The 17,100-nt window shown below is 39.6% G+C and overlaps 3 protein-coding genes and 1 pseudogene across 3 annotated transcripts; 3 read left to right on the top strand and 1 right to left on the bottom strand.

The window, feature by feature from the left end:
* The first annotated feature begins 237 nt into the window (after window positions 1-237).
* On the top strand, window positions 238-4,141 carry LOC121763340 (annotated as a pseudogene).
* A 5,998-nt stretch (window positions 4,142-10,139) lies between these two features.
* LOC121764492 (probable inactive leucine-rich repeat receptor-like protein kinase At1g66830) lies at window positions 10,140-10,757 on the top strand. Its single transcript, XM_042160503.1, has one exon. It carries the CDS (start codon window positions 10,140-10,142, stop codon window positions 10,755-10,757), a length of 618 nt encoding a protein of 205 aa, XP_042016437.1.
* A 697-nt stretch (window positions 10,758-11,454) lies between these two features.
* LOC121764491 (loganic acid O-methyltransferase-like) lies at window positions 11,455-14,311 on the bottom strand. Its single transcript, XM_042160502.1, has 2 exons — window positions 12,124-14,311; window positions 11,455-11,994 (listed from the first exon to the last, which is right to left on the bottom strand). The coding sequence occupies exons 1-2, from the start codon at window positions 12,322-12,324 to the stop codon at window positions 11,455-11,457; spliced, it is 741 nt and encodes a 246-aa protein (XP_042016436.1). The 5' UTR covers window positions 12,325-14,311.
* On the top strand, window positions 14,290-16,263 carry LOC121764490 (GDSL esterase/lipase 6-like; the record flags this gene model as incomplete). The annotated part of the gene is made up of 3 exons (XM_042160501.1): window positions 14,290-14,311; window positions 14,387-14,520; window positions 15,110-16,263. Coding segments are annotated over 3 exons (720 nt in total), but the record flags the coding sequence as incomplete, so codon positions are not given.
* Window positions 16,264-17,100: the final 837 nt, after the last annotated feature.

Raw genomic sequence — 17,100 nt, 5'->3', positions numbered from 1 at the left:
GTTTTGGTTTACTTCAATTTGATCACATGAATTAAGAAAATTTTCTTCAATCTGAGCTACAAGTCCAAACCAAGTTCACTATTTTGGTTTAGCTCAATTCGATTATTCAGATTACAAAAATTTTATTCATATAAATCCAAGCACAAAATCAAACACTTATAAATTCCCTCCATCCACACGCACAAATCACGAAGCGCCACGTGGCCGATCATATTTGTCACGTTTACATTATCTGTGCAGTTTATATACCACATAACTGGAGAGGGAGAGAGAGAGAGAGAAACTGAGGAGCAAACTGTGGATCGCGTGGATGTTTCTCTCAAATCTCATCATCTCATTCGTTCTGGTAAGCTCATTTCTACTTCTACTTTTTCGCCGTTCTTTTCTTTTTCTATGCTAGATTGTTGTTAGTTTATACTGGTTAGAATTCTGTTACGGTTTATTCTGATTATTATAAGGCATTTTTTGTATCAAGCGCTTATATTTGTGAGAAATGTCAGTTGATCATGCTGGAATCAGATCGAACTTGTTGTTATTCTGCACAATTCATCCATTTCGAAGTCAGAAATGAGGTTTGTTTCAGCTAAAACTGTTGAAGTTTTGGATTCGGACTTCGTTGAGCTGATTCTGCATCTCCTGATTCTCCTTTGACCTTTCCTAAGTGAATAGAGGATCATCTCCTTTACATACATTAGTCTCTGTTGCGGTTTCTTCCGGTTATAACTTATTAGGCCTTTTTTTGTGTTTAGTGCTTATATATTAGTGAAATGACAGTTGATCGTGCTGGAATCTGATCGAACTTATTGTTATTCGGTACAATCCATTCATTTCGATGTCAGAAATGAGGTTTGTTTCAGCGGAATCTGTTGAAGTTCGGGATTTGAACTTCGTTGAGCTAATTTTGCTTCTCCTTTAACCTTTCCACAGTAATAGAGGATCAGCGTGTTCAATTTGTAGATCTTAGATGCTTGGGGATTTAGTTTCAGTTTGGGGATTTAGTTTCAGTTTTGTGAGAATCTTTGATGAATTTGTAGTTTTTTTAATTTAACTGCTGTGCTTGTTACAGGTTTTCAGTTTCATAAGCTTTCATTTCGGTAGAAGTTGGCTCCTTTTCTGAGAGTAGAAATTCAAAATTGGTTGGAGATTCGGGAAAGTAGTAGCCTACTACCGTTTGATTTGACATTGAGATGAGTGGTTACAACAAAGGAGAAGGCCATGTACCAAATATTTGGTGTTCTGATGAGGCAACTTCTAGAATGAGATATAACAACCAAGCTATGCAAAGATTCGCAGATCCGACTCCAGTCGACAGTGTGAGAGCCAGTGACAGTTTTCAAAATTTGAGTCATGGTGATGTTATACAAGTTTCCACCCATGCAAATTTTGATGCATTGGTCCAATTACCCGAAGGTGATTCTGCAGTGGATCTTGATTTTGGTGATGCACTTCTCAAGTATATAAATCATATTCTCCTGGAAGAGGATTTGGAAGAGGAAAAGTTCATGCTTCGAGAGTCTGCTGCACTTCAAGCTGCAGAAAAATCCTTTTACGAGGTTATTGGAGAACAATATCATGCAGCCACAGATTATCAGTATGGATCAAATTTTGATAAGATCATTGAGAACCCTGATAAAAACTTGTTTGGTGTAAATGATTTCACTGGTTCTTATGATTCAGGAACACTACGTCGTGATTTGAATTCTGATTCTGACTGCAGTGGTGGGCTAGACATATATCATGATACTTCCAAAAGTAATTCAGAGTCGACTTCTCAGTCCTCTTCTGGTTCATCAAATTCACAGTCGACTTCTCAGTCTTCTTATGCTTCATCAAATTCACAGTCGACTTCTCAGTCTTCTTATGCTTCATCACGTAGCAGTGGAACCCAGTGCGCAGTAGATTCTCCTGTGAACACCCTTAGAATCCCTGATATATTTGGTGATAGTCAATCAGTTATGCAGTTTAAGAAGGGAGTCGAAGAAGCAAGCAAGTTTCTTCCTAAAGGAACTAACATAGTTGCTGGTTTAGGGTATGATGGTCTGTTGCCGAAGGAAGGCTCTGCTAATCTTTCAGTCAAAGTGGACAGTAAAATTGGTAATGATGAAGTTGTTGATGTGTTAAGAGGGAAGAGGAATCCACACTATGAAAATATGGGTTTAGAAGAGGAAAGGAGTAACAAACAATCAGCCGTTTTTGCTGAACCAACTGGAGCTCAGACATTTTTGATAGGGTCCTCCTATATGCAGACACCGACCTTCGTGAAGCATTCAATGAGATAGCCATAAACGAGCAACACAGTGGTCAATCAAAGGGATCTAGTGGCGGAAAAAGTGGTGGTAAGAAGAAGAAAGGCAAAAGGAATGTGGTAGATATGAGTACCCTTCTGACTCTTTGTGCACGAGCTGTTGCAGCAGACGACCGGAGGACTACAAATGAACTTCTGAAGCAGATCAGGCAGCATGCTACGCCATCAGGAGATGGAATGCAGAGGCTAGCACATTATTTTGCTGATGGACTTGAGGCACGTATGGCTGGATCTGGTACTCAGATATATGCAACTCTTCTTAGGCGGCCTATCCATGCTTCTAAAGTGTTAAAATCATATCTTACATATCTTGCTACATGTCCGTTCAGGAATATTGCTAATTTCTTTGCGAATAAGACCATCTTGAATGTCTCTGAGAAAGCCATGAAACTCCACATTATTGATTTTGGTGTTCTCTATGGGTTTCAATGGCCTTCCTTTCTGCAAAAGCTCTCGAGGCGACCTGGTGGACCCCCTAAACTTCGTATCACCGGTGTTGATTTTCCCATTCCAGGTTTTCGCCCATCCATGAGGGTTGAAGAGACTGGAAGACGTTTGGCTAGTTATGCTAAGACATTTGGAGTTCCATTTGAGTTCCATGCTATTGCTCAAAAGTGGGAAACAATTAAACTAGAAGATCTTAAGATCCAGAAAGATGAGATGGTGGCTGTGAGCAGTCATTTTAAATTAAGGGATCTGCTGGATGAAACTGTTGTGGTGAACAGTCCAAGAGATATGGTGTTGAACCTTATCAGGGAGACAAATCCTGCCGTTTTCGTTCTTGGGATAAAGAATGGTGGCTACAATACCCCCTTTTTTATCTCGAGATTCCGTGAGATACTCTTTTACTACTCATCTATTTTCGATATGCTAGATGCTATTATTCCCCAAGGAATTCAAGAGAGAATGCTGCTTGAGGAATATTTATTTGGGCGGGAGGTAAAGAATGCAATTGCATGTGAAGGTGCTGAGCGGATTGAGAGACCAGAGACATACAAGCAATGGCAGATCAGACTTATAAGGGCTGGCTTTGAGCAGCTTCCTCTGGACGCAGAGATAACGACAATGGCAAGAAATAGAGTTGAATCATCCTACCACAAGGAATTTGTGGTAGCTGAAGACAGTCAGTGGTTGTTGCAGGGGTGGAAGGGACGCATTCTTTTTGCTGGTTCTTCTTGGAGACCAGCTCGTCAAAGCTCATAAATTGCGTATATGATGCCAAGATAATCAACCGCTCGACATTCCAACCTCTTCAACACCATTGGAGTATGAACTCCTTCCCTTTGTATAGAAGGTATCATTTATTTGGCTATCAACTGGAATGCTACACAGATTCTAAATATATATTTCAGTTGTTTAGCTTCTGAAATTAATTTTAGTTCGCTCCTTCAGCTGTTAAGTGAAAGTTTGCTGATCCTGCGCGCTTCAGCTGTCAATCGGTCCGAAGAACCACATTGGTGATGCAACACATTCGCCCAACAGGCGTTGTGCCAACTGCCACCAGACTTCCATGCTATACTAGAATGTTCGAGGGTGGTTGAAGTGGAAAACAGATAACAGATGTTGACAGGAACAGATATAGGGGATCGTCACATGTAGCCTGTCAAGGTAATGCCGTTCTATGTGATGTCGTAGAAGGATCGTTTCGTGTAGTGATTGTTAGCTTTTACTTTTTGATGTACTCGTAACCAGCTTGATCATAGAAATTGCAATATATGTAGTTTACCTGATGTCGGAATATCTCATCAGTCTTGTGAGCAGTAATAGCTTATAGACTTTCATGTACTTCTCAACATCATAATCATTGAACAATAATATACTACATGATTTGGAATTTGTTTATTGACTTTGAGAGAAGTTCTGGTTTTTATGCATGGATGCATTGTTTTATTAATGGTATTTGTTCATGAAATCTGTGACGTTGCTGTGAATGTGATCAGTCTGCAGAAGCAACACGTATTATTGATCTTACTTTCGTTCAACATTTTGAGGAGTGATAACAGGCGTCATGGATTAGGTAATTGATTTCCTATCTTTGGTTTTTATTTTACTGAGTATGTCTGACTGATAATCTACACCAAGTGTGCAATAGTTTAATCTACAAGAGGAGTACAAAACCAGCCAACTACAACGTGCCCCTGACTTGTTGTATGTGTTTGTGTGTGGAGAGAGAGAGAGAGAGAGAGACCATAGTTTTAGAATTTGAACTGCAGCAGGCCAAAGTAGTTTTAGCTTTTCAGTATTTAATGTTAGTCTTGGTTAGGTTTGTTTGTTGTGATTGGAATAAGTCTTGGACAAAACAGGGTGCTTTACTTGGGAGTTAAGATAAATCATCAATGCATGATGCTTATTCTAGCTATATAGCTTCTATATTGTAGATTCTATATTAGAGGCAAATGAGACCACTATCAGTTATATTTCCCAGAAATTCTAGAAACTATGCATATTAGTTACATCATTTCTGTTGGAAAGAAATCAATTAGAATCATGTATTTAAGGAGAATTACCATGTGATTAGGAATTAATTGGAAAGGATCCTTACCATGTTTAGCTATTGTTGAACCTATTTAAAGGGGTGTAAATTAGAATGTAAATCATAAGAGTGAAAGAAGAAAATCTATTCCTTTTATCATGGCATCAGAGCAAAGGCTCAGAAAAAATTCATCATAGCCTAAAATACCAAAATCTCGGCCAAACGGCTTCAACCTACATCACAGAATGTCAGACGACGAAGAAAAACCAAACCTCGACGACTCGAGGTTAAAGATGAGTAAAAACGTTACTCTAGCAGTCAGACTCAAAGGAACAAACTACCCACTTTGGAAGAAACTAATGAGAATCGCGATTGTCGGCAGACGGGCAAACCGACATATCACGGGTGTGCCAACACCACCGGAACCAGGGGAAAAAGGCTACACCTAATGGGAGGAATCCGACATGATTGTTTTTTCATGGATCCTCGACAATATCGATACGGATATTGTCGTGGATTTTGCTCACCACCACACTGCACAGGCTCTTTGGGAGAGCCTATCTGTCACCTTCGAGAGCGTCTCGGATCCGTACCTGCTCTACGACCTAGAGGAAAAAGAGGGAAAAATGATCCAGGGAGAACAGGGGCTCGAGACGTACTGGCGCCATCTACATGGGCTCTGGATCGAGATTGATCGATGCCAAAAATGCCCAATCGATTGTTGTGATAAGGGCGTCGGCCAGTTCAGAAAGTATGGAGGGACGAAGCGTTTGTTCAAGTTCCTAACGGGACTGAACGAACGGTATGATGGGATTCGACGGGACATTCTAAAGGAATGCCCACTGCCCTCAGCCGAGGCCGCATACGGATGGGTGAAACGAGAAGCTACCCGGCTCAAGATCAATGCGCCGGCAACAAATTCGGATCTCCCAACCGGTGCAACCAACGATGGCTCATCATCGGGCGGAATAGGGTTGGGATTCGCAGCCCGAAATCAAACACCACAGCACCAAACCCAACCACCGCGCGCCGCCGCGCTACCACCAAATCGCCGAGGGTTCAAACCTGACAAATCCAGAATGTGGTGCACCCACTGTCAACGACCGAGACACACCAAGGAAAATTGTTTTCTCCTCGTCGGGTTCCCAGAATGGTGGGATGAAAGCCAAAAGGCGAGAGCACGACTCGCAATCGGAGTCGAAGAAGGAGGTGGATTGTTCCAAGAAACGGCGGGCAACCGAGGAGCTGCCAACGCCCGAGGGAGAACAGGTGAGACCACCCAACAGCAGGGCGGTGGTGGCAGCAGGCGAGGCGAACCGGACCAGCGAATCGGAGAGGCCGCGTTTGCCGAACGGAGGGGGAGTTCTGTCGGAGGTAACGGCGGATTAGGGAGTGACAACCCTAATCCCCAAATTAACAAATCAATTTTATTGCATGCCCCCTCAAGTTTGGAAATGTTTAAAAAGGGACCCCCTTCTAGAAAAAATTATAAGCCCAGTCCCTGTAGTATAAATCATGTGCAAAAAGGTCCTCAGACTCAAAAAATCCGAAAAACTACCCCTATATTGCCTAAAAATTCCTTTTTAAGCCCAAATAGTTTTGCACAGTTAAAAAAAATCCCTATAGCATGTATGGCCCAAAGTAAAAATGATCCTAAGGAGAATGGATGGATATTTGATTGTGGAGCCACAGATACAATGTCTTATGATAAAAATGATTTTTCTGCATTTACTGATGCTACAAAGAGTTCGATACAAACTGCTGATGGAGAATTGACTGCTGTTAGTGGGAGTAGAACCATTGAAATTTCTCCCACCTTAAAACTCTCCAACTGCCTTTATGTGCCCAAACTGTCTCATAAACTCATGTCCATTAGTCATGTTACTAAAGAGCTAAACTGTACTCTATTGATGCACCCAAATTTTTGTGTATTACAGGATATCAGGACGAGGAGGATAATTGGGCGTGGCACTGAGCGTCAAGGCCTCTACTATGTGGACGAGATTACTCAACAAGGTGGCACCGCGATGCTTGCTCACGGATCTGCTGAAAGAGAAGCTTGGTTGTGGCACCGTAGAATGGGGCATCCATCTTCGGGTTATTTCAAAATTTTATTTCCTAAGTTTTCTAAGTTTAAGAATATTACTTGTGAGTCATGTGTTTTGGCCAAAAGCCATAGACAATCCTTTAAATCTAGTGATACTCGGGTTAAGGATATTTTCTCCTTAGTACATGCTGATGTGTGGGGCCCAGCGCCCATTACTGGTGATCATGGTTTAAAATATTTTTTAATTTTTGTGGATGATTGCACTAGATTAACATGGGTATATTTTTTGAAAAATAAAAATGAGGTTTTCGAAAAATTTACCATTTTTTTTACTATGATACAGACTCAATTTCAAACCTCTATTAAAATTCTTAGGTCTGATAATGGTAGGGAATTTGTTAATAAGGAAATGACATCTTTTTTTAGGAGCAGAGGACTGGTTCATCAAACGACTTGTCCCTATACTCCTGAACAAAATGGAGTAGCAGAACGGAAAAATAGACTGATTTTGGAAATGACTCGAGCTTTGTTTTTTGACTCAAATGTTCCAAAATTTCTTTGGCCTGAAGCTGTAGCCACTGCAGTTTATTTAATTAATCGTCTACCTACAAAGATTTTAGGTATGAAGACTCCTCTGCAAATTCTTTCAGCCTCAACAAATATTCCTGAACCCCTGACTATTCCTCTCAAAATCTTTGGTTGTTCTGTTTATGTCCATGTTCCCAAGCATGAAAGAAGTAAATTCTCTGCATGTGCCATTAAATGTGTTTTTATGGGTTATGGATTGAATCAAAAAGGATATAGGTGTTATGATCCAACTTCTAGGAAGATTATTACAACCATGAACTGTAACTTCTTAGAAAGTGAGTATTTCTATCACACCCAAATTCGGGGTCAGGGGGAGAGTGTTCCAAGCCAGGGGGAGAGTGTTCGACCCCTTCATTGGGATGTGCCACAATTAGGCAACTCTGAGGTGGAGCCAACAGAGCAAGCTAGTGTCATCGCCGAGCAGATCACGTCCACTGTGGAGCCTCCTAAGTCGCCATTGCCTGAACCAGATCCTCCTCCAGTGATATCTGAGGTAATTCCCGAAACTAGCTCAGAAAATACAATTATTGGTTCTAACCAACCTGATGCAGAGGAAGGAGAAAATGCAGCAATTGATGGTGATACTGGGCGGTATATCTTACCTCCTAGAAGCACCCGTGGGGTGCCTCCTAAACGATACAGTCCAGAAAGAACCAACTCAAGGAGTCGGTACCCTATGGCAAATCTGGTTAAAGCAAACTTGAGTGAAATGGCCAGGGCATTTGAAGCTGCTCTTTATGAGGAAGAAGAGCTCCCTAGAACGGCAGAAGAAGCTATGAAAGTTGCCCACTGGAGGGAGGCAATGTTGGTGGAGATGAGGGCCCTGATCAAAAACAAGACTTGGGAAGTATGTTTGAAACCAGATGGGGTCAAGACTGTAGGATGCAGATGGGTCTTTACTATTAAGAGAAGACCAGATGGATCGATCGAAAGGTATAAGGCAAGATTGGTAGCTAAGGGATATACTCAGACATATGGAGTCGACTATACTGAGACTTTCTCCCCGGTGGCAAGGATGAGTACTATTCGAGTACTATTCTCCATAGCGGCGAACAGGGAATGGCCACTACACCAATTTGATGTGACAAATGCCTTTTTACATGGGGAGCTGTCCAACCCAATCTACATGGAGGCACCACCTGGTTTCTCTGGCCAGTTTGAAGGAGGAAAGGTTTGCAAACTTAAGAAGACACTGTATGGGCTGAAACAATCCCCTAGGGCATGGTTTGGGAGGTTCACGGAGGTAATGAAGAAGTATGGATACAAGCAAAGCAACTCCGACCATACTCTGTTCCTAAAAAGGAGAGAAGAAAAAATTACGTGTCTGATCATTTATGTAGATGATATGATCCTCACAGGTGATGATGAGGATGAGATCAAGCAGTTGAAGAAGAATCTCTTTGCAGAATTCCAAATGAAGGACCTTGGATTACTTAAATACTTTATGGGAATTGAAGTACTAAGGTCGAAGAAGGGAATCTTTATCAGCCAGCGAAAATATGTACTTGATCTGCTGGCAGAAACTGGGATGCTAGACTGCAAACCAGCTGATACTCCTATGGCACAGAATCACGGTTTGCAGATAATTGAAGGAGCGGAGTCTACTCATCGCACAAGGTACCAGCGTCTAGTTGGGAAATTAATCTACTTGTCTCACACCAGACCCGATATTGCATATGCTGTTAGAGTGGTCAGTCAGTTCATGCACGCACCCCAAGCAGCTCACTGGGAGGCGGCTCTTAGGATTGTAAGATACCTAAAGGGGACGCCAGGACATGGAGTGATGTTCGAAAATCATGGACACTTGGAGATCCATGGTTTCACAGATGCAGACTGGGCAGGAAACCCAAATGACAGAAAGTCGACCGCAGGGTACTTCACCTTTGTTGGAGGGAATCTTGTTACGTGGCGGAGCAAGAAGCAAAAGGTGGTTGCCCTGTCTAGTGCAGAAGCTGAGTTTCGAGGAATCAAGAGTGGTCTGACTGAGATTTTATGGCTGAAGAAGCTAATGACAGAGCTAAGCCTAAAGTCACAAAAGTCGTGTAAGTTGTTCTGTGATAACAAAACGGCAATCAGTATATCTGAAAACCCTGTCCAGCACGATCGGACAAAGCATGTCGAGGTGGATAGGCATTTCATTAAAGACAACATAGAAGCCAAGATAGTAGAGCTCCCGTTTGTGAGATCTGAAGACCAACTGGCCGATATTCTGACTAAGGCTGTGGATTCAAGAAGCTTCCGCGAAGTATTGAGCAAGTTAAGAATGAGTGATCCCATTACTTAACTTGAGGGGGAGTGTTGGAAAGAAATCAATTAGAATCATGTATTTAAGGAGAATTACCATGTGATTAGGAAATTAATTGGAAAGGATCTTTACCATGTTTAGCTATTGTTGAACCTATTTAAAGGGGTGTAAATTAGAATATAAATCATAAGAGTGAATGAAGAAAATCTCTTCCTTTATCAATTTCCATATTTTCCCCAGTTCAGGAAATGAAACCCCTATCACATACAAACACAAACACAAACAGAAATTCTTTAATCTTGTATAGCCATTGAACAGTAAAAAATGTAGTAGTAAAATTAAGATTCCTTAATTTCTGCACTCCAAAATTGACTTGACTAATTTTATCGATTTGAGTTAAATAATTCCATTACCTGACCATAATTGTTCTAAATGTGAATATACAAGGCATTTGTGGGGCTTCTTGTTTGCTCACACAATAATGAACAGTTACATTACGGAGAGGTTTTCCCCATTTTTCATACCTTCTCTCATATTCTTTTGTCGCCTGACTAGTTATAGCTTTGCTACCACACTTGAAATGAAAAGGGATGAATCTGCTCTTCTTACTTTCAAAGCCTTCATCACTTCAGATCCTCACAATATGCTAAAGCTAAATTGGAGCACTCGAACCTCAGTTTGCTCATGGATTGGAGTCACTTGTGATTCCCATGGCACTAGAGTGACTCGTTCAAAAATCCCAAATATGGAACTCGTAGGCAGCATCCCACCAGAAATTGGGAATCTTGATTCTCTGGTTTCTCTAGATATAAGTGGAAACCATCTTCATGGTCCTATTGCTGCATCTGTCTTCAATATGTCGGTAATCGATTCTATTATATTATCCAATACTAACTCATCAGGTCGCCTTCCCGAAGACATTTGCAGGCACAACAGACTTCAAAGACTCAAAATTCTTGATTTAAGCTTGAACAACTTGGAGGGAGATATACCGTTGAGCTTGGCCGAATGCCCACAACTTGAGACAGTTGAGTTTTCGGGCAACAGCTTAAGTGGACATGTGCCCAGAGAGATTGGGAACATGACACGGCTTAAATAGTATTAGACCTTAGTCTCAACAATTTAAGAGGTACATTCTAATCCCCATACTGAGAGTTTAACTATAGTTGGATCAGTCTCTGCATTTGTGATATCAATAAATCCATTATATAATTAATTGCAATAAATCTGAAATGTCTAGAAAAGGAAATCCTTTCAGTTGTGGCATTGTCTTCCAATTATAGTTAAAAACTTGTGAACTACTATACATGATTTGCAGGAAGCATTCCACAACAGATTCATCATCTTGTTAATTTACAAGTGCTGGGAATATGAAAGCATTACAGGACTTGAGTGTTTCTCATAATTCTTTAACCGGTAACATTTCTGTACTTTTTGTTTTTCTTATTTATGGTATGAACTAAGGCCCTGTAGTGAAGTTCCCAGAAGTTCAAATATTCCCCTAAATAGTTCCCAAAAGTTTCATTTTGTGAACTGAAATTATCAATACAAAGATATAATTTTATTAACACAACATGTAAATTTAAATATCAACACAAAGACAGAAGTTCATGATATAAGAACCGATAATAGTTCACAATTTTGTTTACCAATAATATTCTATATATCTAAGACCCCTATGGCCCTATCTATGTATGTGTAGAGTAAAAAATGTAATTGTTGGTAAAATGCTACATGCATTTTTTTGAGATGGAGTATATTCATAGTATTATACTCTACTTAGAAAATTAATTTTCCTATTTCAGGCCCAATACCTTCAACCATTGGAAATCTTTCAAATTTGCAGGGACCCCTATTCCACTAACTTCTTGTTTGGCCCCTGTGTAGTGAACCTTGCCTTTGTTCCATGCCGGAGACATATGGTCTGCCACAGCCTTTGGCACTTGAGAAAGCCAGTTAAGGGCACAAGTGCAGTAAGCAAAATCAAGGGATGCCTTGGGGAAAAGGCGACCATGAAAAGGACCAGGCACTCCTGCAGCATAAAAATTTATTTGGGGTGGGAGTGATCGGAAAAGGGTGTTGAAATCGTTCATTAGCTGATCATTGAAGAACACATGAAACGCGGGGATTTGGGTAATTCGCCCTTTTTCTGCTATTAGCTTCTTCTCAATGGCTTGAGTGATTATCTGAATATAAGGAAATGAGTTCCTTCCTGTTGAACAGCCAAAATCAGCAATCCGGAAAGTTGATGTTTGGGTTGAAGAGAGGTGTCTAATATCAAGTTTGGCTGCTATTCCTTCTTCAATTACTGGCTTTGCAACATCTATTACTCCTCTCTGCAGTAAAAGGAGAAAACAGGTTAGAAACTAACAAAGTAATTTCTTGATCTTAGATTTCTGTTTCTTACCATCATTAATAAGTTACCAAAATATACATCGGTAACTGAAATGTAGAGATATTTTTACCTGGTAAGAAGAGTTTTGTGCATAGCTATACTGTCCCCCTCCACCATTCATGGCGTAGAGGCCTAACAATGAGCTTTCCTTAGTTGGGCTGCCCATATTCAGCTCTGTTCTGCGGTTTGAATCCGTTAGGGAGCTGGATGTGATTCGGACACAAGTCCGAGGGTGTTGGAAGCAATGAAGAGTAGCATAATACTGAGCCATGTTTGTGTAAGCGTCTGTTGCATGGGGTTGTGTTGTGGAGTAGTTATTTATAGACAATCTGCATGCGCTTCACATTTGTGCTTCAATTATAATAAAGCATCAACTAGTAATAGAATAATACCAATAGAATAATACCAAGTGTTTTAGCTATTTATAAATATCATTACGAGTAAATTCATGTATTATTTGTCGAAGAGAGAGAGACGTCTGACCTTAGCTGATAGTTCAATCCATCATAATGCATATGGCGGTTGTTTGACTGAAGAAGAATTGATAGATAAATTTTATGATTTGGTCAAAAAAAAAAGAAAAAGAAAAGTAAAAGCCTCTAAAATTTTTTTATCATTTGCTCTGGAAATGCTAGTTAGTTAGCGTATGAGGAGTGGGCTATTGGCGGACCTAGAAGGGGCGGCGGGAAAGAATCCTAGAATTAATAATTTTATAATCAGGAGTAATAGTTAATTAAAAATAATTAAGATTTTCATTAGTACTTCTCCTTTAAACGCTGCATTACACTCTCATCAAGGCGCATCGCACACACCACAACACTCTTGCATCCATCGTCGCGCTGCGCTGCGCTGCAACTAAGTCCTCCATAAATCCCGAATATAGAATATGGGTTCCAAAAGTCTAGGCCCACCTCTGTTTATGACTTTTTATTTTTTTTCCTCTTCACATCTTTTCTTTGTTTAGCAACTATAAGACAAGTGTTTGTCTACGTATTCTTAATTGTATTGAGGAATCAAAGTCCATGTAACTGGCTAACCTATTCATCTGACCTCGCCCTCGGTGAACACTTCCATATCACTCTTTTGACAAGTGTTTTGCAGACATGTCCGTCTGTATTATAAAAATAGTATAGAAAATTTATAATTCGAAACAATTTAAAAAATTGATATTAAACCAGTTTTCTTGTTTTTTTTGCATACTATGTATGGCCTGAAATTGAATACATACACGCCTAGCTGTGAACCTACGGAAACCAGCAGTTTCGATTTTGTGAAAAACCAAAATCAAGGTTACGGTTAGACACCTGTTTAAGCAGTTTTGATTTCGAGAAAACTAAAATCAAGGTTATGGTTAGACACCGGTTTACGTAGAATACCGGCTACCTCTGTCAGCCTCTTGCAAACATAGGCTACACCCTAGGTCCTACACCCTTACACATTGGCAAATCCTCCACATAACCCTCCTTAACTCATATGTTGGTGTTCCAATTTTGATCCGGTAGTAAAAAAAATACTTACTTTATTCCACTCAAATTAACATATTTTTACCAATGTTTCATGCAAATGGACATTCTTATAAAAATGAAAACATTTTTCTGTGACATTTTTTAATCCACTTAATACATTAAACAATAGTACTAGTACATAGGTTTTCATGCTGAAAATGAAATATTTTGCTTTGAATGGAAATAGATACTAGGAAAGTAAGGCGAACAAAAAAAGGTTAGTCTCACGTCAAATAGACTACTCTTTACCATTTGGTTCAAAGTAGTTTTCTTGGAAATCAACATCGATTCTTTTCTCATATTGTACAGAAAGCAATATAAATAACTAATCAAGTTTTAGTATTTAGTAAACAGGAGATTCAAATAATAAGGAAACTACAAAAAATTGCTGTTGAACCGTTGAAGAGTTGGCATAATAAAAATTGCTGATCGAAGCCATGCATGCATTTAGTTAGTGCTGCTGCTATGTCGTCTTCCTCCTTTTCCCAACACCCCTTTCTCTCTATGTATGTGCAAAATTCACAACAACTTTGCTCAACTAATCGATTGATTTAATTTCTACAAAATCACTCGTAAAAAATGGAGAGGCAGTTGCTGCTCGTCTCCCTAAGTCTATTTCTTCTAGCAGCTTCCGCCATCGGATCTAAAATTCCGGCAATTTTCATATTTGGGGATTCCATCTTCGACGCCGGAAACAACCGCTACATCCCAAATTGCACCGTTCAGGCTGATTTCCCGTCGCCGACTTCATCTGTAAGTCCACACACACACACACACAGAGATTAATTTATTGGGAAATTGATCGGTGAATTAAGTGTGTGTGTGCAGCTGAGTATTTAGGCATTCCACTGCAAAAGCCATACATGGAGATGATGAACGGAACGGGAAAGAAATTTCCGGCGAACGGAATCAACTTCGCCAGCGCCGGCAGCGGAATTCTTCCGTCCACCAATAAATTATCTGTCAGTATATTTTACCTCTGTTATTTTCTCTCTCTCTTAAATTACATAGCTTCATCAATTTTTTGAATATGAAAATCATTCTCTTGATTAAAAGTTTGATAATTATATATCCGAATGCGCTGTTTCTAAGAGCATCTCCAACCATTTCCACTAAAACTCAAACTTATTTTAGAGTAAATATGACATCAAATATGATTTTACTCAAACCATTTACACTAAACTCAAACTCAAAAGAATATTCTTTATATTATGTTTTTTTTACTCACAAATTTAAAAAACTTTTAGGAAACTTTTAGGTTTGAGTTTAGTGTAAACCTAAAGATAAGTATGTATTTTCTCAAAAACCAAAAATGGGATTGGTTTTTGAATAATATTGAAGCTAATTACCTATCCCATTTTAGGTTTTAGTGTACCTTTGAAGATGGTTCAAGTTCCAATAAATTGAAGGGCATGTTTGGTCGTGGAATATTTGTTGGTGTGATGAGAAATTACAGGAGAATATGTTCTGGGCTTGTGGGCCTGAAAACATGAAATTTTATGTTGATTACAAATATATATGTTGATAAATTGAATTGTATGAAATGTGCAGGGAGTGACAGCAATCCAAGTCCAATTGCATCAATTCAAATCACGAGCCCAACAAAATCAAATAGACAGAAAAGTCGTAAAAGATTCCTTGTTCTTGATAGAATCAGGATCGAACGACATATTTAGCTACTTCGATCCATCTACCTCAACACCTGATGCCTATATGCAATCCATGCTCGGACAAATCCACAACTTCGTCGATAACATCGTCCGCCTTGGGGCCGGCCGTGTCGCCTTGTTCGGACTAAGCCCGGTCGGCTGCGTCCCGGCTAGGTCCAATCTGCCCGATGCCCCCCTCGGAAAATGCTACGGCAAGCTGAATAAAATGGTCAAGAAATACAACATGGGGTTGCAGAATTTGGTGAAAGATTTGGCTCGCACACACCCCGGCACCATCGCTGTTTTTGGACATGTTTATGAAACTATCCAAACCTATCGAGCACATCCTACGCATTATGGTCATTTCTTCTGCTCTTTTAATTTCAAAATTACCATTAGACTAAAAAAAATACTAGTAGTAGTAAATGAATTTCCATGTGGGAGTGGCCCAAAATTGAAGACCTAGCCTGTAGTTTTGGTGGCCAGAGAAAAAATGGGCCGTCCCATCTCGGCCCACTAGTGAGAATTATGATGTTAATGTGGTAGTTAATTGATAAATTTGATTGTGTTGAACAGGGTTTGTGGATGTGGATATGGGAAACTAGGAGGACAGGAGCAAGGTGGGCTACAAATTGTGCAAGAAGAATCCAAATGAATACTACTCCCTCCGTCCCGCACTACTTGCACTTATTTCCTTTCTGGGCGTCCCAAGTTATTTGCACTCTTTCCATTTTTAGTAAAAATTATCACCTACAGCCGCAATTGTTGACTTTGCTATACACTCATTCCTTAATCTCCGTGCCGAAAAGGAAATGTGCGAGTAGTCCGGGACGGAGGGAATACTTGTTTTGGGATTACTTTCATCCATTCCATCGGAACGGACTTATAAGCTCATTAGCAAGGCCTTGTGAATTAGATTAGGCCCTTCGATCTCAACCGTATGTTCGTCGTCTAATTGTTTAGGGTTCAAATTTCATTGTAACTTACTGTCTTCTAAACTATGAGGATAGTTTATGTTATGCCGAAATGTTATCGGAGTATAAATTATGGATTTGGATCATGAAGAATATATGGTGTATGCAATATGCATGATGCATCCTTCTATTGCTAAGTACTACTACAATTTTAGGCAAAAGGCTAGCTGATAATCATGACTAACAATAAGTTATATTTACGGGTTGTAAAAGTTGGGGAATATACTTCCCAATTCTAGAGAAGAGCTCTCTTAACCAATTTGGAACGAACACTGAATCAATTTATTGAAATTGAAGTGAGACCGATTTAAATAGAATATTCACCTAACTTTAGAGAATAAGTTCGAAGACATAATGTGACTGGTTTGGTCCAACCCCAATTATGAATCTAGAAGGCCACCATGGCCTCATTTATTTAATTTGGGGTGTTTTCCTTGACAAGAAGAAATATTCGTTGAAACTCGTTGATTAGTATGCACCAACCTTCGAGTCAACACTTGGCAAATGTAGAATTTATGACCCTTTCTTATATAAATGACGTGTATGAACATATGATTATAATGAAACAAAAATCATATAATCATTTACATATCGGTGTGGTCTTATCCCATGTATTCAATCAAGCCCAGCCACATATCTCCCTAATTTTTTTTATAAAAAACGAAGTTCATAGTATAATAATTAGCATAACGGTGTGGTCTCATGGATAAGTGAATGACAATAATCAGTACTTGAAAATTGAAATAACTACCTCTAAGTATCTATCATAATCTAACGTGCAAGTTGGGTGAAGTCCTTGATGTTCTTTTTGAAGGGAGAATGGAAAGATGGAGTGTCTTTTACATTACTTTATTTTGAGTCTTTCAAGATATTTTTAGATATGAAATAATTAATTATTCCCTCCGTCCACCATTAGGAG

This window comes from Salvia splendens, chromosome 14 (genome assembly GCF_004379255.2).
Source record: "Salvia splendens isolate huo1 chromosome 14, SspV2, whole genome shotgun sequence".
NCBI lineage: Eukaryota > Viridiplantae > Streptophyta > Magnoliopsida > Lamiales > Lamiaceae > Salvia > Salvia splendens.
The sequence above is the reverse complement of the archived record's forward strand: the minus strand, read 5'-3'. Positions and strand labels throughout refer to the sequence as shown.